General features: G+C 41.7%; 1 protein-coding gene across 1 annotated transcript; it reads left to right on the top strand.

Moving 5' to 3' along the window:
- Nucleotides 1-13,083: 13,083 nt before the first annotated feature.
- Nucleotides 13,084-14,931, top strand: LOC146619494 (mRNA decay activator protein ZFP36L1). The gene is made up of 2 exons (XM_085371199.1): nt 13,084-13,137; nt 13,720-14,931. The coding sequence occupies exons 1-2, from the start codon at nt 13,084-13,086 to the stop codon at nt 14,929-14,931; spliced, it is 1,266 nt and encodes a 421-aa protein (XP_085227325.1).
- The last annotated feature ends 10,398 nt before the right edge of the window (nt 14,932-25,329 follow it).

The following is a 25,329-nucleotide window of genomic DNA, read 5'->3' as shown; positions in this document are numbered from 1 at the left end:
TCCCAGGGAGTCAATGAAAAGAAGTCTTTATTACCCAGCTGCCCCGAGGGCTTGCTGGTCACTCTGTTGTTGCATCATAGTGGGCAGCTGGCACCAAATGGGTCATCTGTGTGTGTGTGTGTGTGTGTGTGTGTGTGTGTGTGTGTGTGTGTGTGTGTGTGTGAGGGAGAGAGAGAGAGATGTTGCCAGATTCCAGGAAACAGGAAACTGACTGGCGGGAAAATTACAACAGCAGGGGGTCCACTCTTTTGTCACAGTATAATCCAGTGGACGCTCTTAACCCCCCCCCCCCCCCCCCCCCCCCCCACTCACTCTTTCTTTCTTTGGACATGACATTCTTCCAGGAAGCAGGACCAGCTGCTGCTTCACTCCTCAAGACTGAGCTGAAGAGGGGAAGTCGGGGATTCCTTGTTGGGGGAGAAAAGGAGAGTGAGATGAAAGCGGTGCTGTGATGCATTGGCTGTGTGTTTGTGTGTATGTGTGTGTGCAAGCATAGTGGGGATCAAGTGCAGTTAGTCAATTCAAAGGATTTAAGGAGCCATGTGGTCCAGTGGAGGATCAGAAGGAGGGAAAACGGCTGTGGCTGTGGACCTGATGACAATGACAGCCTGCAGAAAGAGAACATGAAGAGCCTTCAAGAGGAGAAACATTGAACTGTACTCGATTAAAGAACCTATCAAACTGAGTTCTTGAAGTTATTTACATCAGTCACAATTGAACTGAACGATGACTCGGTTTTACTTCCTTCTAAAACACAAAAAATCCTACAGCCCTTAGCAGCAGTAAGATGAATTAATCATTTTCTGTATGACATTATCAGACTCTCACATCATTGTGGAATTTTTTGTGTCTAGTTCATTGAGGTTTGTGGGAATTCATTTATGCACAGCTACAGCATTTTGAATAGGCCACTAAACCACCTTGATTTTTATTTGCTTTTTGCTGCTGTGCTCGTCCTGTTTCCTGACCCATTTTCAGTCAAGCTCTTGATAACTGGACACATGTCTTGATGCATTCTCAATCATCCAGGTAAGTATGTGGCCAAAGGTTGATTCTGTTAATCTGGACGTAGCGTTTTCAGAGAGAGAAACATTCGCCATTCATCCAAGTGACTTCTTCAGTGTCAGCTGACTGCAGGCATTCAACCTTAAAACAGTACATTTACACAAAGACTTAAACCAGTCCACTGAATGAACAATGGGCTGTGAGGTCAGTTCCTTGATCATGTAGTCTGTTGCCCAATCCTTATACATCAGGAAAACCAAACAACCTCTGGCAAAGCAGATGGCACAACACAGAAGAGCTACCTCGTCAGGCCAAGACTGCAGTCTATTCACACAGGCCAGTGGACACTCTTTCAGTGATGAGGATGTACACATCCTGGACACCCTGGACATCCTGGACACACCCGCGCTTCACTCGGACTTTCTGACCACGTCATGATCCACCTAATCCCCGCGTACAGACAGAGGCTGAAGCTCTCCAAACCTGTCGTGAGGACTAAAAAACTGTGGAGCAACGAGGCTGTGGAGGAGCTTCGCACGTGTTTGGAGACCACAGACTGGGACACATTGAAGGCTGCTTCTAACAGCTTGGACGAGTTTACGGACACTGTCACCTCCTATATCCACTTCTGTGAGGACAGCATTGTGCCATCACGCACCAGGGTGAGTTATAACAATGACAAACCCTGGTTTACTCCTAAACTCAAAAAGCTGTGGCTGGAAAAGAGAAAGGCGTTCAGAAGCGGAGACAGGGACTGCTACAGAGAGGCCAAGTACAGGTTCACTAAAGAAGTGGACATTGCTAAACATCAGCACTCTGAGAAGATGCAGCAGCAGATCTCAGAGAATGACTCGGCCTCTGTGTGGAAAGGTTTTAGGAATATCACAAACTACAAGCCTAAAACCCCCCACTCCACTGATGACTTGCTCTTAGCCAACTCCCTCAACGACTTCTACTGCCGTTTTGACGAGCCATCAGGCAGCCTTCACACCTCCAACGGCCCCAACAATAGAGACACTTTGGACACTAATTCCCCCACCTCTCCCCCCTCCATAGAGCCATCACCACCTTCAAACCGTTCACCTACAACACCCCCCTCCTCACCCCACACAAAAGAGGATTTCACACCACCTCCTCCGACCACAACTCTTCATATTCATGAAGCAGATGTGAGGAAACAGTTTAAGAACCTGAATGCTCGGAAAGCTCCCGGCCCAGACGGTGTGTCTCCTGCCACCCTCAGACACTGTGCAAACGAGCTGGCCCCAGTGTTTTCTGGCATTTTCAACTCCTCACTGCAGGCATGCCATGTGCCTGCCTGCTTCAAGTCCTCCACCATAATCCCTGTCCCCAAGAAACCTAGGATCACTGGACTAAATGACTACAGACCCGTGGCTCTGACATCTGTGGTCATGAAGTCTTTTGAGCGCCTAGTTCTCTCCCATCTCAGGACCCTCACGGCCCCCCTCCTGGACCCCCTGCAGTTTGCATATAGAGCCAACAGGTCTGTAGACGACGCCATCAACATGGCCCTACACTTCATCCTGCAGCATCTGGACTCCCCAGGAACCTACGCCAGGATCCTGTTTGTGGACTTCAGCTCTGCCTTCAACACCATCCTTCCAGACCATCTCCGAGACAAGCTTTCCCAGATGAATGTGCCTGATCCCATCTGCCGGTGGATCACTGACTTCCTGACGGACAGGAAGCAGCATGTGAGGCTGGGAAAGAATGTCTCGGACTCCCGGACCATCAGCACCGGCTCCCCTCAGGGCTGTGTTCTTTCTCCTCTGCTCTTCTCCCTGTACACCAACTGCTGCACCTCCACCCACCAGTCTGTCAAGCTAATCAAGTTTGCAGATGACACCACCGTTATTGGACTCATCTCTGACGGGGACGAGTCTGCCTACAGGAGGGAGGTTGAACGTCTGGTGTCCTGGTGCAGCCACAACAACCTGGTGCTGAATGCCCAGAAGACAGTGGAGATTATTGTGGACTTCAGGAAGCACACAGCCCCACTCCCCCCCATCATCCTGACTGACACCCCCATCACCTCTGTGGACTCATTCCGCTTCCTGGGTACCACCATCACCCAGGACCTGAAGTGGGAGCCCACCATCACCTCCGTCATTAAGAAAGCCCAGCAGAGGATGTACTTCCTGAGGCAGCTGAAGAAATTCAACCTGCCAACACGGACGATGATGCAGTTCTACACTGCAATCATCGAGTCCATCCTCACCTCCTCCATCACCGTGTGGTACGCTGGAGCCACTATCAGGGACAAACAGAGACTGCAGCGTGTTGTGCGCTCTGCTGAGAAGGTGATTGGCTGCAGACTCCCATCTTTGCAGGACCTGTACACCTCCAGGACACTGCGGCGTGCAGCTCGGATCTCAGCTGACCCTTCTCACCCTGGACACAGTCTGTTTGACCTGCTCCCCTCAGGCAGGAGGCTCCGGTCCATTCGCACCAGAACCTCTCGCCATAAGAACAGTTTCTTCCCCTCTGCTGTTGGACACATGAACAATAACCATATGACTGTTCCCGCCACTAACACATGACCCTACGCTGTGTCACTGCATCATTCCATGTTTGGCACTGATCACCACCTGCACTCATGTATATATCTTTCAACGTAGCACTCTTAATTCTTATTCTCATGTATATATCTCATGTATATCTCATGCACATATCTTTCTACGTAGCACTTTTAATTCTTATCCCTACTTTTATTTTTTCATGTCTATTTAAGTGCTATTTATGACACTATGTTTGCACTGAAGCACCGCAGCAATTTCCTAATGTTGTAAACCTGCTCAACATTTGGCAATAAACCCCATTCTGATTCTGATTCTGATTCTGACAGGGAGGAACGCTGGTTTGAGGGCGGAGTCAAGGAGGCCATTTACGTGAAAAGGGAAAGACCATCTCTGAATCGAGGAGGGGGCCTAAGGGTACATCTGTCACCATCTTACAATGCTGTGATTGCAGCCATTCCCCAACTGACCTCACAGCCCATTGTTTATTCAGTGGGCTGGTTTCAGTTATTGTACAAATGTCCTGTTTATAAGGTTGGAAAGCTGCAGTCAGCTGAGACTCAAGAAGTCACCTGGATGATGATGAAACGTTTCTCCCACTGAAAACGCTACGTCCAGATGATGCCAGCTTCTGCAAAACAAGCCCAGTTTGTCACGTTTGAACAGTGTTTGTGCTGATATGTTTTCACCAAATGTGGCGCACTATATTATTGTCAAACATCTCTACTTTGTCTCTCTGTTCAGAGGAGATTGTTCAAGAAATCTTGTGGTTTATTTATACATAGCTTTTGCGAACACATCTCATGCTGCTATGATTTTCTTTAAAAGGCTTTTTGAATTTGTTAACGGGATGCTCCGCACTCTAAAAATTGAATAGCTAGATTAGCCTTTTTAGGGCTACAGAAAGTTTTTGGGGAAAGTCAACAGAAAACTGGGTCAAGACTTCATTTTCATACTTTAAGAATAAAGATACATTTTTTAAAAAGCAAATTTTAACAAAATAATAGCGTACAGCTGATTATTTCAACAACTGAAACAATTTCAATTATTTCAACTAGCATGTGACCTCATTTGTCTGCATCAGATTCGTTTACCTACAACCAAGGGTAGTTTGAATTTGATTTGGTCAGTAAGAGACTAAAAGCAGACAAGAGCTGGAAACACAGTCCTGGTTTACAGAGCGTCCACCTTTGCAGGTATGGGTAGGAAATGAAACAGAATGTGCATTCATAGATTCACAGGTACAGGTACCTGAAATGAAACAAAGACTGGGTTGGGATTCCCAACCTTGAAATGAATTGAATCTAAAGATGAATCTTCAGTTTTAATCAGTAGATTTAATGAAAATAAATGACCCTTTCAGTATCCCTTTGTCGTTTTTGTCTCTTAGTCCTTTTAAAATATAAACTTGTGCACCGGTTAGAGGTGAGTGACCACTATTATTTTAAATCCCAGAAGCAGTATTTACAGGACGGCAACCATCAATCTCCCTTTTACAGCCATTTTCCAAAGGCTGGGAGCACAATTAGAAGAGAGGAAACTTGCTGTGTAGATGGAACAAGGCCAAGACAAAGTGAAATATCCTCCTTTAGCAGCTTGTCCTAACACAGTTGTTGGTGTGACCTCACAAGAGTCAGGTCCCTGTATAGTGATTTATCCACCTCTGTATAAAAGCCACCAACATCCTTGGGTCACCATTTGTTTCTCAGCATCAACGACACGTTCATTTCTCAACTGTAGTCACCATTAATCTCAACAACTTTTCACTTTAATCGGCCGTTTAAAACTGTTTCACTCCTATCAGGGCTGGAAATATTTCCTGGCACCTTCGAAAAGGTCCCATAAATCACCAGCTTAAAAGCAGATAGAGTTGCTGTGTGCTTTATTATTGCTGACAGAGTCGTGTTTGTGTCGAGTTTATTCCCTGGGTACAAAAAGAACTCAATGGCTCCACCACAGAACGAATGATAAGGATATTATTAATACTAATTTTTCCACAGTTTCAGTTTTGAAAATGTCTCTTTAGTGCAGTCAGCTACTTTGTTATCTGTTGGTTCATGTGCAATTAAATAAAAAATGTTTTCTTTTTCAATTAATGAATTAATAGTTGTTTTTTAACATCTTGAGTACCTTTGAGCACTAATCCAAAATATTAAATCTACAGAAAATATTACTCCAAAAACAGACGATTCCCAAGTTCTCAAGTTTCAGCCAAAAAACAAAAACATTCATGGATAATTTTTGTCTTCATAACAAAGTCCAAAATCTGTGTCTGTTCTCCAGTTCATCTGATGTGTTGTTTCCATCAGCCTTGAAGCTAAGTGTATGTGCTACTTTTCCTTTGCTTCTCAATGCTTGATTTCTCATTTTTGCATAAAAAATAATGTTCTGAAAAAAGACAAAGGTGTCTAATCTCCTCCATCATATATGCACAACAAATGAATGAAATCCTGTACACCTTTTTATATCTATTACTATTGATACTGTAACAATTTAAGTTCATGTCCAAAAATGGTACTTTCATTAATAAAAGGATAAAGAGAAACTATGCTCATATTGGATCACATTAGACACGCCCATCAACATGTCGATGAGTTTATAAAGTAGTAATTACTACTCATAGGTGTGACCACACCCACCTTTAATGCTCTTTTTTTTACCCTGCTTTTTATTTTAAATGCAAATATGAGTTCAAGACTGATCTATGAACATTTTTGACACTATCATGTTCAAATCTGTTCTTATCGTTGTCAAAGCATTACGTGTTACTTTGAGCTCGGTCGCTATGACACAAAAACACACACAGAGCGCACAAAATCTACGCTATCATGACCAGTGTTTGTACTTGTGCCAAAGGCCACAGGAGGAAAATCTTTTGCCACACAAAGTAGAAAACACTCGGTCCTCTGCAGTCACCAGTTTTGTCATACAGTTTGAAAAGGTTGTGAAAATGATCCGCGGTTAGCACTAACTATGAAACCTAATGATGTGTTAACGACAAACAACACAACAACTATATCCTTGTAAACAAGTCACATGATGACTATTCAGATCCACCCTGAAATGGAAATGACCTAAACGAGCCTACGTCCATGACAATGGAGGGCAGTGAGAGGGAGGATGGCAGGATGAATATCAAAACCATTAATTGTTTTTTTATTTTATTTAGGTAGTTAAAATCCCAGCGACTTTATGTGGAACACTGCTGCTCCAAAGAGGATGTGCTCTAAGCGTTTAAGAGTAGATTCAAAGAAGTCTGACAATAGTGTCTCGTTTACCACCTGATAACCCCCAGGATGCTCACAGGTAGTCTGAATAATCTTTGTTCTTTTAGCACACAACTGACTCTGAATGCACAGGAAGATTTTAAGAATTGCAACTAAAAAAATTACACCTTTGTTTAGCAACCCATAAAGAACCCTGATGTGTAACTTGACCCCTTGTTGTCGTACACCAGGGTTATTTGTCTGCATCCACAAGTGCCCAATGGTCCGCTGCGGTCAGAAGGCATTTGTGAGTCTAATTTAGTAAACGTGGTTATTCAATTTAAACAGCATGAGTTTCTGTAAGAAACGACGTCCCTCTACCCAACAGAGCTGCATGAAAAAATACAAAAACTTCCAGACTGATTTTATGTAAAAACTCATTCCAATCTTGAAAATAAAATAACGAGTACGCTAAAAATGATGCTTATGTTAGAATGTATTCTTTGTTAGATTCATTCATATGGACTAATTCACCAAGAGTGTTGGAGTCTAAGTCATGACATTAACCCCCTGAGCTCAAAGTACTCATAGATGTTGAGCAGGAACCCCCAACACTATCAAAATATTTGATTTCCAATTTTGTATTTATTTTTTCATCCAAAGTCTCAAGGGTGCAAAATAAAATAGACATCTAAAGAGGTCAAAAATTTAAAACACACGATTAGGATTACTTATGGCTGAAGGTGGAGAGACCTTGGTCATCTAAAAGTACATAAACCTGTGTTATCATCAAATAGCCAACTTTCACTATTGCCGGGACCAGCTTCAGTGATCAGTTGTTCAACCATTTGCAGTTCACTGCAGTACAGCCACGTGAGGCTTCTGGTGAGCTCTTGTCCTGGCTTAAGCCTCAGAGGACAGTTTGATCAGATCCTGTGTGCCGGTATTGTCCATAAAGCTTCACTGAGATGAATATGGGAACATATGGAGAAGCCTCGGGACAATGGGGCTCTTGTCCCGCTGGCTTCGACAAAGAGGCCAAGACAGGCTCAGACAGGGGGCTGAAAACCATGCTGGGTCTGTGTGTGCAAGAGAGAGAGAGGCAGCGTCACTGTGTGTGTGAATGTGACAAAGCAAAAACTAATCTACATTGCGTGCGTGTTCACTCGGAGTTATTCTAGCACTGCGTACAGCTTGTATTTTCAGAGCACACACCAGCGGGCTGTCAAAGTATCAGCAGTGTTGACTGACACATGTCACGTCCCATGTTTGTGTTGGCTGTCAGCATAATGAAAACATACGACCTAACCACCAACCTCTGTTTTACTGTTTTTGCCAGCCTCTGTAAACCTGCCCCTCCCTCATCTCCACCCAAACTACTGCTAACTGACTCGGCCAGCAGAGCGTAACCCACCACCATGACTGTGGGAACATACCCCTGATAGTAGTTCCTAACACATGTATAAGTCCACTCAAAGCTCTATATCAGTTCATAAGGTAATTTTTTAGATGCATTTTCTGCATCTTTGGGGCAGGGATAGCTCAGTAGGTAGAGTGGTGGCCCCATGATCGGAAGGTCGGGGGTTCGACTCCACTGAACGGCTACCCTGAGGTACCCCTGAGCAAGGTACTGTCCCTACACACTGCTTCCCGGGCGCTGCATTGGTGGCTGCCCACTGGGTGAATGGGTTAAATGCAGAGGAACTATTTCCCTATGGGGACGCACACTTTACACTCATCTGTAACTAATTATCCTCCCAACACACCAAATGAAAATCCCACTGCTGCTGGCCCATTCTGAATCAAATTACACGTCATTTGAAAGCACAAAGATTCGCAATTACAATGTAAACCATTTTAGGATCATAATTTCACAGCAGAAAAAAATAAATAAGTGCTGCAGCATTTTGTGGGCAGAGTGAATACACTGCAGAAAGAGCAGAAAAGCTCTTTTCTGTTATCTACAGAGGAAGATATCATGCGCTGCACACTAACACTTTGACTTTGGTCAAATGCTCACTTTGAATATTGCATCTATAATGGGTCTTTTTATGTTAAAATAAAAAAATAAAATAAATAATTTTAATAAAAAGATTAAAAGTAGTTTTTTTGTTTTTACAAGCGTTCCATTAATTCATGCATTATGGTATTTAAACAGAACAACAGCTAAATATATGAATAAATGAGTGAATATAAACTGGTGCACTCTGTCTCAGTAATGCGGTTCGCCCTGCATGCTGGATGGTGGTGTAGTTTGGAAATCCCCTCCTCACACACCTTTTTTGGATTCAGGAAGTCTGCGACAACCATTAGCTCTAACCAAAACGGATAATGCAGCTTTCACACCCACTTCACACCGGTTGTGCAGAGCTGAGAGTTCTCCACTTTGTAGCATTTTATGCACACAACCCAACACAACATTATCAGTTGTGCGTTCTTTTCTAACAGTAATTCGACTTAACGTTTTCCACAGAACTACCTCTGCCCTGGTTTAACACCGACAGCCGGCTTTAAGATGAATCCACTCTGTGGGTACAATTATTTGCAATGAAGATATTCACCTCTGCACTCGTGTTGTGGGTGTTTAACCACCATTTTGTAACAGCAAAAATACACAAGGAAACAGCCACTAAAGCAGACACACATACACACACCCACAGACAGTTACACTGGTTATGTAAGAATAGATTCAGTTGCTGTGTCACTCAGAAGGCCCGACCACAGCAACGGAGGGAGAGAGAGGAAAATAAGGAGAGGCAACAGATTCATGTACTGATCTGAAAAAATGGGGGCGAGGGGGGTGTAAGGGGGGAAAGGCATAACGAAAGTCTTACCTAACCTGATGACCACAGGGAGGAAACCACACTGAATTACAGTTTTACTCCTGAACACACACGCACACACACACACACGCACACACACACACACACGCTTGCTACAGTAACGTACTGTATCGGCGAGGTGTTGTGATAAGACGTGTTTTCTTTACAGTTTGTGTTTGTAACTGTCACTCAGATCTAAAAGCCACAAACAACAACAAAGCTTAAGAAAATGCACTTTTTTTCATTTATGTTCTAAACTTTCTTTTGTCTGTTTTCATTTCACATTTATTTCCATTAATTTCACAATCAGGATTTTACCTGTTTCTGTTCGGTCATAGCATTAGTCTAGTTGATTTTTTGATTACTTGTTAACTAATTTTTTTAATGACCTTGAACTATCCTTTCTAAATCTCACCTTTAACTTATCAATGGAAAGAGCTGTAATCAGTTTCAAATTCGTTCCATGTCAGACACAAACAGTTACATTGTTCATTTCAGTTTATAGATTTTCATACATTTTCATTTGATTTTGGCTACCTGGGATTATTTTGAGTTTTTGTTTTTTGTTTGTTTTGAAACACAGAGTATGTTTAAGTAACAAGTTTCCTCAGGAAACTGTCTACTGCAGACATCTTCACAGTTCTGGGTACTTATCACTGCTGATGGTAACAGCACGGTCCTCGCTGTGTTGTCTGTGTTGAACATGAACAGTGACATCACCACATCTCCGCCCCATTTACCCCAGCGCTAAGAGTGCAAGTGCTTACTGCAGTATTCTCCTGAACCTGGTGTCGCCACTCAGACATCAGTGCTTTTACAGGAGGAGAAAAAGTTACAAATGGAGGCAAAAAATATCAAGTCTTTTTTGTTGCATCTCAGTTGTGACATTGTTGGTCCTTCAGCTTAGCTCCTCCCACACATAAGAAGTGACTGTAGTGGACAGTTTGTTTTGTGTAATGATTTCCATCTGTGCTTCTCATTATTTCTTGGGGTTTCTTCCCTTTTGTGGTGAACTCACTGTCCTGTTCAAGTCAAGTTTTTAATCAGTCAGCATTTTACCTGCCATGTTGCCAACACCCTCAGGTCATACACTGCTGGCTTTCTTTTGAGAAATGCTTGTAGTTATGTATGCGTATGTTACCCACAACCTCTCAATCCGCAGACCCACACAAACTGACCATAATTTCCACTTCTGAGCAATAAAGACTATAAATGCATTGGTCCTTATATTCTGAAAATCCAATCAAGGATGTATCCTAGGATTTCAAAGCACAGTCTTTACCTGACTCACATGTATGGCCAAGCAAATGGAAGTTTCTTACTTTAATGCACTTTGGTAATTGTAGTTCTTTTTTCTTAAGCCATTTTTATATGTGAGCTTTGGTGTTCCAGTAAAATCAAGTGGGGATACTTTTCACAGTTGTCTTTAAACAGAAGTGGAAAACAGAGGAAATAATCTGGTTCAGATGCATTTGCATAACTGAAAATATTCTTTGTGATTGAGGCGACAGAGCTGCCTGGAAAGACTCTACAGGAGGCAACACGTGTGATGATTACTAGTTAGCGATTACTGCATATAGAAAAAAGGTTCCAAACAGGCTAATGTGAGCTCCAGAGGACATTTGCATTTTCATGCAGCAAATAGCACAATCGTCAAACTCACCATTCAGGTATTTCACTCAGTCTTTAAGCTATTTTTATGGCCTGAACACTGACCTGCCTTTTCATCTGTGCCTCAGTCATCTACAGCCCTTTTCAAGCTGTAAACATGAATAGGCCTGTAGATGAATAATTCCCCCAAACAATTGTTTAAAAATCTGCACCATTATCACCCATTTGAAATTCTGTCACACCCTTCCTGCGTGGCTTTCAAACCCTTTGCACTCTACAACCACGCAGGCCGACAACGACACTAACGCTGCCTGAAATGTGCCTGCAGTGTCCACAGTGCGACAGTGCAGCAGCACAGCAACAGTATCTGTGAAGATGAAAACTCACCACTGACCCAGATGTAAGGACGACTTCTTATCTCTCATAAATGTGAGGCCACAGACGTAACAGTAACTGACAGAGTACATTTTGGCAGTTGAAACTGATGAAAAGCTCAGTGATGGTGGCAACATTTGGTCCAATCAATTTCTTTTGTTTTATTTTGTTCTTTCTTTTTTTTTTCTGGAAAAACCTGAAATGACTGAGCAGTAACACCTCTGGGATATCTTTGAACAACTTAAACTACTCACAAAACTGGGTGTGGTTCACAAGGGACTGGCTGTTTTGTTTTTCTGACATCTTCAAACTCAGTTTACACCTGTGGGTATTTTGGATTCAACATAAATGAAATTTAGACTCAGAGACAGACGAAAGGGACATATGGGAGACATCCAGACCCCACACACAAAGGCCATGAAACGGAAGCTAATGTGAGATCGCTCAACTCAGTTTTACCTGAATGTTCTTCTTAAGTATAAAGGGAATATAGCATACTTCAAGCATACCAGTCAAGAAAGGTGCTTTACGAGATCAAATCTAAACCAGAAAGGAAAAATTAAAAAAATAAAATAAAATAAAATAAAATAATGAAAATTACTAAGAGGTCTTATAGGCTTAAATCAGACTCATAAAAAAATCCCAGGCCATTATTAATGTTTTATTGTGACAGAACATTTATTCATGGACAACCTGCTAATGTGAAAGTAACTATGATTCATTTTTTAACAATGTTTTTTAATCTATTGTCAACTTAGACCCAGAATCCATATGAATTTTTATTTTAATGCAGTAGCTAAACAATAAATAAAATTTGAAATTATCAAATAAATTGTATCATCATTTCGGAAGAACGGATGTATAAAAACTTCTTGGATAAATAAACAGCATTGCTTATTTTCAGGCTGATTGCCTCTGTCGGGGGGAATACAGATATACTTTTTTCATATTTTCCCCTTATGACAATAAGTTGTTTATCATTAACTCCTCAGCTGTATTGATCCTAAATAAAATGAGAGCCTGCCCCCCCCCCCCCCCCCCCCCAAAAAAAAAATCCTCTTTTAAGGATTTGGTAATGAATGGGTACAAAAGTAGCTTCATTCAGCTCCCTCCTCCTCTCGCCGAGCCCTCCCTGCCCATTACAATTCAGGACCCCCTCCCCCCAAACACACACACACATTAACGCACATTAACACACACACACCCCTCCCTGCCCGCCCCCTGAAGCACACAGGCAGGAGGTGGGTGGGTTTCCCCAACTATTTAAGGAGATTCCAACAGATGGTTGAGTGACTTTCCTCCTGGGGACACTTTGCTCTTTTCCCAAACTTCTTGTCTCCTTCACAACAGACTGGGCTACTTTTGTTTTTCCTTTTCCTTCCCCCAAAATATTTTTTTTAATTTTACTCCTGAGCTTTTTCAGAATTTTTTTTCCCCTTCTCTTTGGACCCCAAAAACTTCTGTGCTTAATATCCTTGTGAGATCAGACAACAGCTCATTGACTCGGTGAGGACGGTGGAGCTAACCATGCCCTCCGACTTTCTAACACCTTTCCTGGAACTAGATGAGGAGTTCTGCAAGGTGAGAGAGACCGATCAAAAACCTTTATATATGTGTACCAGCATGCCTGAAACACGATCAGCTTGTGCCTATACGAGCTGAATTAGGAGTAAATTATTAAGCTCATTTATTTGTGTTAAAAACATAAAGTGATGAAATGCTACAAATTTATTGTCTAATTTAAAGCATGAGTGTGGTTTAAACTTTAATATTTTGTAGAAAATTCAGATTCAGATGGTGTTAAAAGCTGTTCAATCTTTAGTTGTGTTATGTTGTAACTTTACAGTGTCACGTGTTAACTTTTTCAGATTTTGGGGGCTTCATTTAATATTTTTTTTTGCAATTTTTAAATGTTATTTAATGAAACAGTGACAGGAAAACAGGCTGTTTGCTGTTTCTTTTAAATTATGTGTTATTTTTAAATTGGTTTTTTTTTTGTGCAACTTTAGAGATGTTTGAGCAAATCCAATTTATAAGACCTCTGGCTTTAGCTGCAACTCTAAAATCTCCTTTCAGCTCGCCTTGGCCCTGCAAGCCCCACTCCAGAGCTCCAGGAATGCACGGCACTCATCTATTCTTCTCCTCTCTCCTTTTGTGCAACAGAATTTCCGCAGCCTGGAGGCGACAGATGGCTCGTCTACCAGCTCCCAGCAGCAACGGCAGCAGCACAGTCAAAGGGTGCTCGGCTTCCAGCGACGTCACTCTCTCTGCCCTGTGACCCTCCCAAACTCCAAGTTCAACAGCAGCAGTTGTGAGATGACCGAGTCAGCCTGTTGGGGCCTAAATGTGACCTCCAACCAGCAGTGGAGCAGGGAGGGTCAGCTTCCCCGCTCCTCGCTCAGCCACATCCCCTTCAGAGTTGACCGCTCAGTCAGCATGATCGAGGGCAACAGTTTGGGAGGGAGAGAGGACAAAGCAGCCAACTTGTCCCCACCACTGCTACTCCCCCCACCTGGCCTATGCATCAGTAACACCTCCATCTCCTCAGCTGCTTCCTCCAGACCCACGCTGCCTCCACCACCACCACCACACATCTCCACTCGATACAAGACGGAACTGTGCCGCACATATGAGGAAAGCGGGGCCTGCAAGTACGGTGCCAAGTGCCAGTTTGCTCACGGCATGGACGAGCTGAGAGGCCTCAACCGTCATCCCAAATATAAGACAGAGCCCTGCCGCACGTTCCACACCATAGGCTTCTGTCCGTACGGTGCCCGCTGCCACTTCATTCACAACGCGGATGAGCTCAATGCCGGCAATGCTGCTGCGTCTCCACAGAAGCAGAAGCTCAGGCCTCCTCTGCTGCGCCACAGCCTCAGCTTCGCAGGCTTCTCCTCCTCTCCGCAGACCTTCCAGCCAGTAAAGGAGTCACAGCCTTGCTCCTTCCTTTTCACCAGGGCCTCCTCTGTCTCTCCTCCTCCGTCCTCTGTAGGAAGCCCTGAGCTCCTTTCCCCTCTCTTTCCCGAACCCGGCCCACTGAAGCATTACCCCTTCCCCTTCTCTGGCATCGGTGACCTGGCTGGTGACAGCGGTGATTCAGCTCTGCGCTTCTTCGCCGTGACCGATTCTGTCAGCGCCCGGTGTCCCACCTCAACTTTCACACCCAAAAGCCTCCCTTTCCTGCTCCCCCAACAACCTCCAGCTTCCCTGAATGCCTGTCCCAGCCTTCAGCGCTGCTCCTCAGCTGACTCCCTCTCTGAAGAGGGCTACACATCGTCCTGCTCCCTCAGCTCTTCCTCCAGTGGCACAGAGTCACCGAGCTTCGAGGGCCGACGACTACCCATCTTCAGCCGCCTTTCTGTTTCAGATGAGTAGGGAAGGGTTTTACTGTAGGGCTGAATTTAATCAGGGATATATAGTCTAATAGTTTTAACTCTATGTGGCCAGTATATGATGTTGGTCTTTTCACAAAGAATTAAGACATTGGGTTTTCTGTTCCCTCTTAAATCCAGCAGAGTACCTATCTTTGTGCATATTGCATTTTTCATCCAAGCAGTTGTAGCGCTGCTCAGTGTTCGTCCAGTTTAAGCTGACTTTTCCTTTTTTTAAGCTTGTTTTTCATGCCGTTGTTACTGCTGTATACTGTTGTATACCCATTTTTAGGGACTACTCTGAGGGTTCTTCACTCAGCTCAGCAGTCATCCGTATGCTGTTCCTGCTCAGAGGGGAGTTCTGTGTGAGAATTCCCTGTACCCTTATTTATAAAGGAATTTAACATTAGTGCTGTTCGCTCTGTACTGTTGGGTTTATTTGCAGGTCAGTTTCAACAATGCAAGCCTACAGCACTTCTCCAGTCATATTTTGGGCAGTTTAACTGTAATTCTTTCCAGCTTCTTGTCCAAGACGGTTGAATAACTGTATGCTGCCACTGACTGATCAATTGATTGTATGTCAGCTACTTTAAATGCTTTAGCAACAAAATCTAGCCCAGGTGTAGGCATCCCACTGACTCTAGTTACCAAAGTTAGAGTTCTCCTAACCTACTAGTACTGCTAGCCACGGCAGGTGATACACAGTGTTATAATTATTACTATAGCCTAACACTTTTTTTAGCCATATTTATTGCTTTGTGTACGATTTATTGTTCATGTCATGTTTGCTTTGTGATTGTGTTTATGCATTCTTAATAATGCCTGAGAAATTATGCTTTACTTATGCATTCATTTTGTCCATCTGCTTGGTTTTACACTTTCCAGTAGCTTTAAGAAGGCTTGCAGAGAGGAGAGGGAAGGAGGACGTGAAACATTTTGGCATTCTGTATTTATGTTGCCTTACTGGCTTATAGGCCTGACAGAAATCAAGACTCGCTGAGCTTTCACGCCACAAGCATTGCAGTGCCTTCTCCAGCATCCTCTGCCATTTGGTGTCGGTGTGAGCGCACAGCGAGTCTACTCTCCTCTCCGTTAAGCCTCACGTCCTGATCCACGTAACATTTTCTTCAACTGATAAATCCTGTTAAACATAAAGCAAAAAAAGACCTTGGTGTGAGCCAGCAGTGGCAACTAAAAATGTCGGTACATTATGAGATACACCAAAACCACCATGAGAACGAAAACATCTTTTGTAATGTGTGAAAAGTGCGGTGATGTCCTGCACATGAGGACCGTTGTGTCTCGTGGTCAAAATTTTTTATAGTTTGTTTTATAGTTGACTTTAATCTATCCAAGTTGGTTTAATGACAATGTGTTTGGTCGACCTCTGTTGCACGCTAGCTTGCCAAGTCTCTGAGCGGCAGGTGAAATCACGCGAGTTCAAATAAAATTTAGGCCAGATTGAAATTTTTTTTTTGTTCATGAAAATTCTCTGACCTGTCCTGAGTCCAGAGAGGCTTCTTGTTGCTGTAGCTTGTTGCTGGCTTGACAGCGAGCTGTTTTTGTAACTTTTAACTTAAAGTCTTATTTATTTTGATTTTCAAAGCAGAACCTATATTGTGTTGTTGGATAATGCGTGTTTTGATTTACATAATTTAAGTGCATCTATTGTTTACATTCCATGGGTTATGTTGATATGCTAGCTCTTTATCTTAATATATATGTCCACCTTTATTTCAAAATAAAAGTCCTTGAAAAAATAAGAATTCTATCTTGAATTTCATTATACTTGTTTCCTTTTGTTACCATACCTTCTTAAGGTCAGAATCTAAGAATTAGGTCAATTATTTAATATGTAAACTATGATTACAAAAAGCAAAAAGTAGCCCATTAACCTTTCTCCCACATAAACACGTAAACTCTTACTTCACTTCACCAACATTTCCAGTAGAATTCTCACATCCATACATCAATCACAACAAAAAAACTTTAGTTTTTTAATCCCTTTTCCCATCTTTATATTCAAACATAAAAACAGGTGATGCAAATATTAAAGAGCTTTAGTGCTGAATAACACTCAGAAGAAGCAACTGGAAAAAGGCTTACACCTTCAGTGTTTGTTTTTCTGCATAAAATTTGAACAACTGAGGAGAAATTCCTCCTGAGTTAAAGGCAATGGCAAAAATAAAAGCACATGTTGAGCAGGAAATCAATAACTCAAATGTTCGTTTTTGGGCAAAGCTTTCCCACGAGCATCACTTTAAGATCCTGCCACTGTTTTTAGAGCTTTTACAATCATCTGTGTTTCATTCACAAACAAAAGGAACAAAGATTAACTCTTTCTCCTACTTGTGTTTAGGGAATCTCCCAGCCCTCCCCTCTGTGTGCGTGTTTATGTGTGGGAGTGTGTTCTGTGGGAAGGGGAGTGAGTTTTGTTGCAACTCGTCTGAACAGACCAATTTAGAGTGAGTGACACTGGGGAGAATGTTTGGGCAACAGATGCTCGAACAAAGACTTCCCAGAACACAATGGGGCACTGAGATACTTGTGACTGATTTCCATCTATTCACACAAAGTGGAGCAGAAGTTGAGGTCCTCCCCTCTCTCTCTTTCTCTCTCCGTCTCTCACTCTGTATATATGTGTGTGTATTAAACTATTACTGTAGGGAAAAAATGCCTGAATTCAAAACAATAAAGCAAAATATACAGAAAAAAATCAATACTGATCCATTTTTAATGAAATGATTACATACTTCTTTTTTCCCTGCACAACATTGTGCTGCCCCGGACCTCATATGTTCTTCATACAAGCTGTTATTATAACCTATGGTTAATATTAAAGGCACAAATGGCCACATTTTGATGATTAAAAAAAATAATAATAATTTTTTTTTTTTTTTTTAACAATCCCATATTTTAATGATCACTGTAGACAGGGTTGAACTTTTCATGCACAATATGGCGAATTTTGTAAAATGTCTATCCGGTGTTTCGTAACACTAACCAAGTAGTTTTGATAGTAAAAGTTACCAAACAGTGAATGAAACACAAGTGCTGATGACACATGGCACTCGAATGATCCTAAATAGAAATCAGTGACAGAATTGATGGAAGTTATCTAAACTTCCTCTAATTCTAAGAGTTAAATAGTGATCACATTGACACTCTGGACTGAGATGCTAATGAGGCTAGAAGTGTGAAACGTTGTGTATGTAACGTACAAATACAGCAGTTTTATTTATCTTTTTGGGCATTTAAAAAAGCTGTCTCACAGACATTGTCTGCATGGCTCCAGAGTGGCAGAAGTAGTTTATAGAAGAACTTTGTTCCAGATAAAACTTTGCATATGCACTGCAGCTCCAGCGCTTACTTTACATTTTCCAGCTGAGCCCTATGTAAGAGCATAACTGTAACTGTGTGATACTGAGCATTCAATGGGTATTAGCCTGCCAGATCACACAAATTTAGTGTGATGATAGATGGAGCCCATTTGAGAATAGAGATCATAACTGTCCAGAAAACTGGGCATCGTGTGTCCTGCAGCCTACAAATACTTCCAGAAATGAAAACACACCTGACGGGCTCAACAGGGCCTGATTTGTGATTGTGTTCATATTTGAAAAGCACGGTGTGTTGGTGATACTTCATTTCCACATAGTTATCGTTGTCATCTTTTAAGTGGAAACACTCAACTCTGTCCTTTCAGACAGACTTGAGTCATTCTGGTGCATTATTGCAGCTTAAACCACAGAACCTGCTGCTACACCTGAATCACCTGGTAGAATTAAACAACTAGAATTAAACATGCAATCTCAGTCCAAGTTAAAAAAAATTGGTTTTTCTTTTCATTATTCCCGCTCACATTCTCAGCCTAGTCACATTCACATGTGGGTCATTGGCAGGGTAAAAAATAATCATATATTGGATATTTTCTTATGTTTCTGTCCTTTAAAATTATATGAGGGAGCTGGGGATTTCTCTCTCTCTCTGCATGTGTGTGTGTGTGTGTGTGTGTGTGTGTGTGTGTGTGTGTGTGTGTGTGTGTGTGTGTGTGTGTGTGTGTGTGTGTGTGGGCATTCAGCAGTGGGCTGGCTGAGGATTTCCCTCTGGTAAATGAATAACAGTAAAGTGAGGCAGGAGCAGGCTCCCACAACCCCCAGGGCTACTTACCATTCAATACCCATGGCTGTGTGTGTGTGTGTGTGTGTGTGTGTGTGTGTGTGTGTGTGTGTGTCTTCAAGACCTTAAAAAGGCCAAGGGCCATCCCTGTGCAGCCCCTCAATCCCTCCCGCCCCTCCTGGCCACGAAGCCCCTTTGTGTGTCCCTGCTTTCCGTTTTCAGTCTAACATCTGTATGCTAATGCAGCTGAATGGGAATAAACTGGAATCAGCCTGGGAGCGAGGGTGAGGGGTGGCTTCCCTGTGTGTGGACAGATATGGGTGGATAAAGTGATTTGGGAGAATTCAGCAGCAGGGAAGGGTTTGTGCTGAGCTTAGAGAGAAAAAGAAGAATTATTGGTTAACGGGGGAGCTTAGGAGGGAATGGATGGGCTTGGGCTGTTTCAAGGAGGTGTCCTAATAAGCAGATGGCTCTCATCAAATACCCTGAAATGCTCACAAAAATTAAACAGCAAACTTAGATAACTTAGAAGCATAAATACATTTCACCTGTGATGCTGAGGCACAACTGTGTATTTTTAAGTTAAGAATGTTATTTGGCTGCTGGAACTGGACTGTGATTTCAGAGGAACTGAGGCTCTCATTAAGCAAACAAATGGCTCAAGTCAAAAATCCATGTGGGAGGTAGATTTGCTCAAGTCATGTTGCTTCAGTTGCTTGAGACCTGACATTTAAACACCAGTTACTAAAGTGCTTTCATAACACTGAGAAATGTATGTTGACGATGGTTCTCGGTATTTACTTAGACTGCACGTGTAGTAGTAGTAGTAGTAACCCTGTAAAGCTGTGACAAATGCAATTCTGCAGGCTTTCCTTACATTTTCACTCTCTTTAGAAGCTACGGGCACATTGTCATTAAAGATGTTTGTCTGTCCACTATTTATCTTCTAAAACGGGAAAGTTTCCTTGAACTCATAAAAACTGGATTTAATATAACTTCTATATGATAAGAACAAAAGCGATATAGTAAAAAGATACAATTAACACTGTATTTCATGTGGCATAAAACAAGTCTGTAAAAAGCTGTTGCTAAACTGGACACTGGAAGACTTCCTGGTGTCTTTAATGAGCATTCTTTTTCCATTCATAAGTTGTAGGCTGTTAGATATTTAGAATAATCAACTATTTCATCCATTTGTGTTATGATCATTTTTTCATCACAAAATGCAGTCAGGGCTGGACAAAAAAAATTAGCCCTTGTGACCCATCACTACCCCTCTCTCTCTTTCTCTCACTCTCTCTCTCTCACTCTCTCACTCTCAGACTCAAAAGATTGCAGACTACAAACTTAACACACATCAATTCCAGTTCCAATTTTTCACCCCCAGAGTCCCTATATTTCGAAGCCTCTGCAGAATCAGAATCAAAATACTTTATTAATCCCTAAAGAAATGATGACAACCGGCATGCAGCTTGTTTCAGTTGCCCTGCCTTGATTCCATCTGATTCGTACCTCTGTAACAAAAAATCCTTAAGTAATAGTATTTAAGATGCAAAACCTCTGAGGAACATTTCTAGCTATTAGCTTTAATAAACACAACAAAAAGTGTTTTATAGCATTTGTGACTTTTCAGTATATTAAACAAAAGTTTCCCTAAAAGTTCGACCAAAACATGCTGAAATCCACGGCACTGAAAATAAGAAGGGACAAATAAAAGGTCACTGCTTTAGTGTCCACGTTCCTTCATAACCCCAAGCATGTCAAAGTTCATAGTCATTTGTTCTCAGAGCCATCAGACTCTGGAGCTCAAACGGAGAAATCGATCCTCTAGTGTTCCTGTTTCTGTTTGTGTGTGTTATACCTCCTCACACATGACCTCCACAGAGAAGAAGCAAAGTTTTACTGCTTACTTAGAAATGCTTGAATGCTGGCCCCGGGTTATCCGTTAGACCTGGCACACTCTGGTCAGTGGGCCAACAGCTTTAAGTGGCCCCAAGATTCAGAGTTACAGGACTGTCCAGTTTTTACTAAGTTGCACATTGGAAACTTTGGAACAGCCTCCTCAAGTAGTCAATAGTTTAAATGCATCACAAACAACATCTTTAGTAGGATTCTATTAATTTTAGCTGTATGTGCCTAATAAATGACGACTAAGTGAACATGTTCGAAGCAAGTGCTCATTTCTACCCGTAGACATAAACTCAACACACAACATTAAGCTAGAAGAGTGTTTTGGCAGCTCCCTCTACAGGTCCTCTTGCATTTTTCAAGATGTTAGGAGCTGCCAGTATCTGTAGGCATTACTAACCAGTACAGATATTTTGGTGAATGCATTTTAATACAAATCATTTTAGCCAACAAATATCAAACCTGTACCTATAGTGTGGTAAACATACTGAGCTTGAAATCGGGAATTAGGATTCATTTACTATTCTTAAACTCTACAGCTACAACAGCATTCACGAGACAAAAAAATGTCCTGAATTACAAATCATATATCTCAAGGTTTCCATGGTTATCTTTGTTGGTAGCGTTTTAAAATGAAGAAAGGGCAGCTGTCAGCAGATACTTAATTTCCACATTCAAGTCTGCAAAAGTGAAATGGAGAGACTTACTGGATGAGATGTAGGGAGGCAGTGCCATCTAGTGTACGCTTTAGTGAGGTACAAAATTATATGAGGGAGTTGGGGATCCTCTGTGTGTGCGTCATAAAAACGCAATCATTCATCTTCCAACTGTATCTTTCTGTTCTGGCTTTAGAATCATAGGTTGTTTACTGATCTGTACTTTGGGAGTCACACTGTTGTGATACTGGGGAGAAAAGGGTAAGGTTTGATAGACTAAACCATTACACACAAAACTTGAAAAACCTAAAGAGTGTGTGAGACTAGCTGTGTTGTTCAGCAATAAACTCATCTACAAATGTGTTAGTAAAGAGTGACTTGTACTTCTGTCCCATTAAGCAACGGTTTAACAAATTTCACTGCAAACTATAGAAGGAATCTGGATTTAAATGGAACATAGTAGTGCAGGAAACACTAGTATAAGGTGTCTATGGAACAAATCTCCTTCAGCATTCAAAATGACCAAAGTGAGGCCTACAAGCGTTTCTCTCAGTTGGTTGTGTTCAGGGAAAAAATAGCTAAATACACTGAGACTGCTCCACATTGTTAGTGAGTTAATCCTGGATATCTGTAGGTTTGTCAAACTTGGAGTGAACAAATGCAGAAAAAACAGTAAAAGATGCAGACAGTGAAAGTCTGGTTTATTTCATGAACACAGTGAAACATTTTACAGTCCACAGAGCAAAGTAGCATACATGATAAATAGATACACATAACACGGACGGTGAGAAGTAAAACTCATCGTCTTACCACATGTTATATTCTGTAAACCTAAAATAACCACAGAAATTAGAGTTTGGTGTTTTAAAGTCACCTATTAAAAACATGAGTCAACATTACTGAAGTGACACTTTAACGATGCTTCATATCACCGTCTTTATGATGATAAAACATGTTCTCTCATTAGCAGATGTCTGCGCTGTCACTTGTCATGAAAATGTCCTGAGCCAGGGTTCAAGCTTCCTCTTCAATTACCATTGATCATTAATAGGACGCACAAAAGATTTGTCACATTATCCCCATAAACAAAATGCTTTTATAGAAATCATTGTGACACAAATATTTCGATTCTTGATTCACAATGTGCACGAACTCAAATTCTTTAGTTTCATAATTTTAACATAATCTAACCCAAAAAGTGTTGGAGTTCATTTAACAAAATTGAAATGGTAAAAGTGTATGTTTGTGTGGTCTCTTAAGATGATCCCAACCAAGAGTTTTTAGAGGTGAAGAACCAGCAGGAGAAGACAGAATCTTTTCCTTACAACTTCACCGTCTGCATCTCCACCATGTTTGATTTTACCAACATGCGGCAGGTACAGTGACATTTGCTTTCTTGCTTTCAGAAGACAGAAGAAAATAGATTTTTGAAACTTGTTTTCTAAAGTATGCAGACCATGACAGGAAGAAATAAAAACAGAAAATGTATCTTTTCCCCAGTATTCCTTACAGTTATAATAATGATAAGCAAGACTTTTCTGCCTGCCTTGCATATTAATACTTACAGTTGTCTGAACCTTCTCAAATATCTGTGTTGGATTGTAGCTGGTACAGAGTCTTGAGATGCTGCAGTTACTGGGAGTGAACAGAGTGGTTGTCTATAAAACCAGCTGCAGTCCTGAAACACAACGAATACTGGACTACTACACACAAAAAGGTGGAGTATGGTATAGTTTTCTGTCTGAGTGTGTCTTTCCTAATGACCTCACATCACCAGCTAAAGACATTTTCACACAGTGAACACTGAGTGAAGTTGCCAAAATTTCCTCAGAACTAGGTGTGTTGATGATAAGCACATATTTCAGATTCTCCCATGTCTCCAACCTTTTCTGACCACAAAGTCTGATTTCCACTGTTAGTGCAAGTGAGTCTAGACAAGAAAAAGTTATTACCCTGTGTATTTTGAATTTGCTGTGTAGTACAGAGACCAGGTCATGTGGAGCTGTTTTGTGGCCTCAGTATTAAGACGGCATGAGTTCTCACAGGAAATATATTTCTAATGCTTATAATGCATGGTTATAAACGGAATTTATATTTGTGTGTAATGTGTTTCTCTGAAGGTTTTGAAAGAAACTGGCACTTACTGCAGCTGGAAACATTAAGATTGAGCCAAACTAAGTACCTAAAAGAACTGATACTTCTCTGTGGATTTATCTACAATAGAGTCTTTAACTTAATCAAGCAGTTCAGTTCTAATAATGAAACCTTCATGGAAAATGCATAAATTCTTGGATTATGTTGAAGTCCTTTTTTAAATCAAGTCAAAAAATACTAAATTGTTTTATTAAGGACTTTTTCAGTCATGCCACTGTTGCTGCTCATGTTACCCTCTTCTTCTTAACTGAGACAAAAGAAACCAGGTCATTTTTTTGGTTTTCATGTATCTGCTTCACCTAAAAGATCCAGAATGTGTTTCACCAGTTCAATGATTTCAGTTTGTGGCTGGAGTTGTAGTAGTTGTAATATGCAGCTTTAATTACTGGCATTGAACCGCTTCAAATATCTTTTCTCAGATTTATTGGAGGTGATTCCTTGGTCTCTGTCTAGATATTTAAAAGTGTCTCGTTACTGGCAGCCTTCACTTGGTCCCGGTGAACTCCACTACTTTGGTCAGATTCCGGCTCTTAATGACTGCCTTTACAGATACATGTACCAGTCCAAATATGTGGCTCTACATGATATAGATGAGCTCATACTCCCCCAGAAAGTCACCAGGTATGTGTGTGTATTTTCATGTTTTATTTTGAAAATGGAAACTATGTGCTGTGTATCCTAAAACATGGAAAAACAAAATATAAGACAAAACAAGAACACTTTGTATAATTTTGGTGAGCTTGAAAGTCAGTATTTATCTTTTTTTTTTTAAGTAGTCTCAAAGAATAATTCGTCAGGCTTTTTGAAAGATATTCCAAAGCTCTAATTTGGATGTTTGCTGCCTTATATTCTGATCTCTGTCAAGATGATCCCAAAGTGCTTCAAATAATCTTGAGGTCCAAGATGTCGGGAGTCCAATTATTGATTGATAGCATTTAGAGGCGACCGTGGCTCAGGGGGTTGGGAAGCGTATCTGTAACCGGAAGGTCGCCGGTTCGATCCTTGAGCTCTCTGTCCTGGTCGTTGTGTCCTTGGGCAAGACACTTTACCCTCCCGCCTACTGGTGTTGGCCAGAGGGGCCGATGGCGCGATATGGCAGCCTCGCTTCTGTCAGTCTGCCCCAGGGCAGCTGTGGCTACAACTGTAGCTGCCTCCACCAGTGTGTGAATGAATAGTGGTATTGTAAAGCGCTTTGGGTGCCTTGAAAAGCGCTATATAAATCCAATCCATTATTATTGTGTGTTTTTCTACCCCGGTATGGTTTTACTACGTTGGCCTAGTCTAGGACTTCTGTCACTACTCTCAAGTCACTACCGCATAGACTCTGTTTTCAAAAACGCCAAATGGCAGCCTCCACAAGCGGGATATTTAGCTTTATTTTTGTACAATTGGAAGAAGGGCTGTCGCGTCATCCATGTTTTCTACAGTCACTGACCGGGGCACACATGCACGCGCCTACGTCACCACGCAGCGCACACATGCACATGAACGCACACAGACTCGGATCACACAGGTAGGAGAGTGAGATGCAAAAATGACATATTTAATCCAAAAAAAGAAAGTGT

The sequence above is a fragment of the Diplotaxodon limnothrissa genome, linkage group LG14, assembly GCF_057381915.1.
Source record: "Diplotaxodon limnothrissa isolate DT_005_m linkage group LG14, D_limnothrissa_male_GT1.1, whole genome shotgun sequence".
NCBI classification, from domain to species: domain Eukaryota; kingdom Metazoa; phylum Chordata; class Actinopteri; order Cichliformes; family Cichlidae; genus Diplotaxodon; species Diplotaxodon limnothrissa.
This window is presented reverse-complemented; position numbering and strand designations above follow the sequence as displayed.

Coding starts and splice junctions, on each gene's coding strand:
- LOC146619494 (XM_085371199.1), top strand. CDS start 13,084: ATGCCCTCCGACTTTCTAACACCTTTCCTGGAACTAGATGAGGAGTTC. Junction 13,138..13,719: donor TAGATGAGGAGTTCTGCAAG/GTGAGAGAGACC, acceptor TTTGTGCAACAG/AATTTCCGCAGCCTGGAGGC.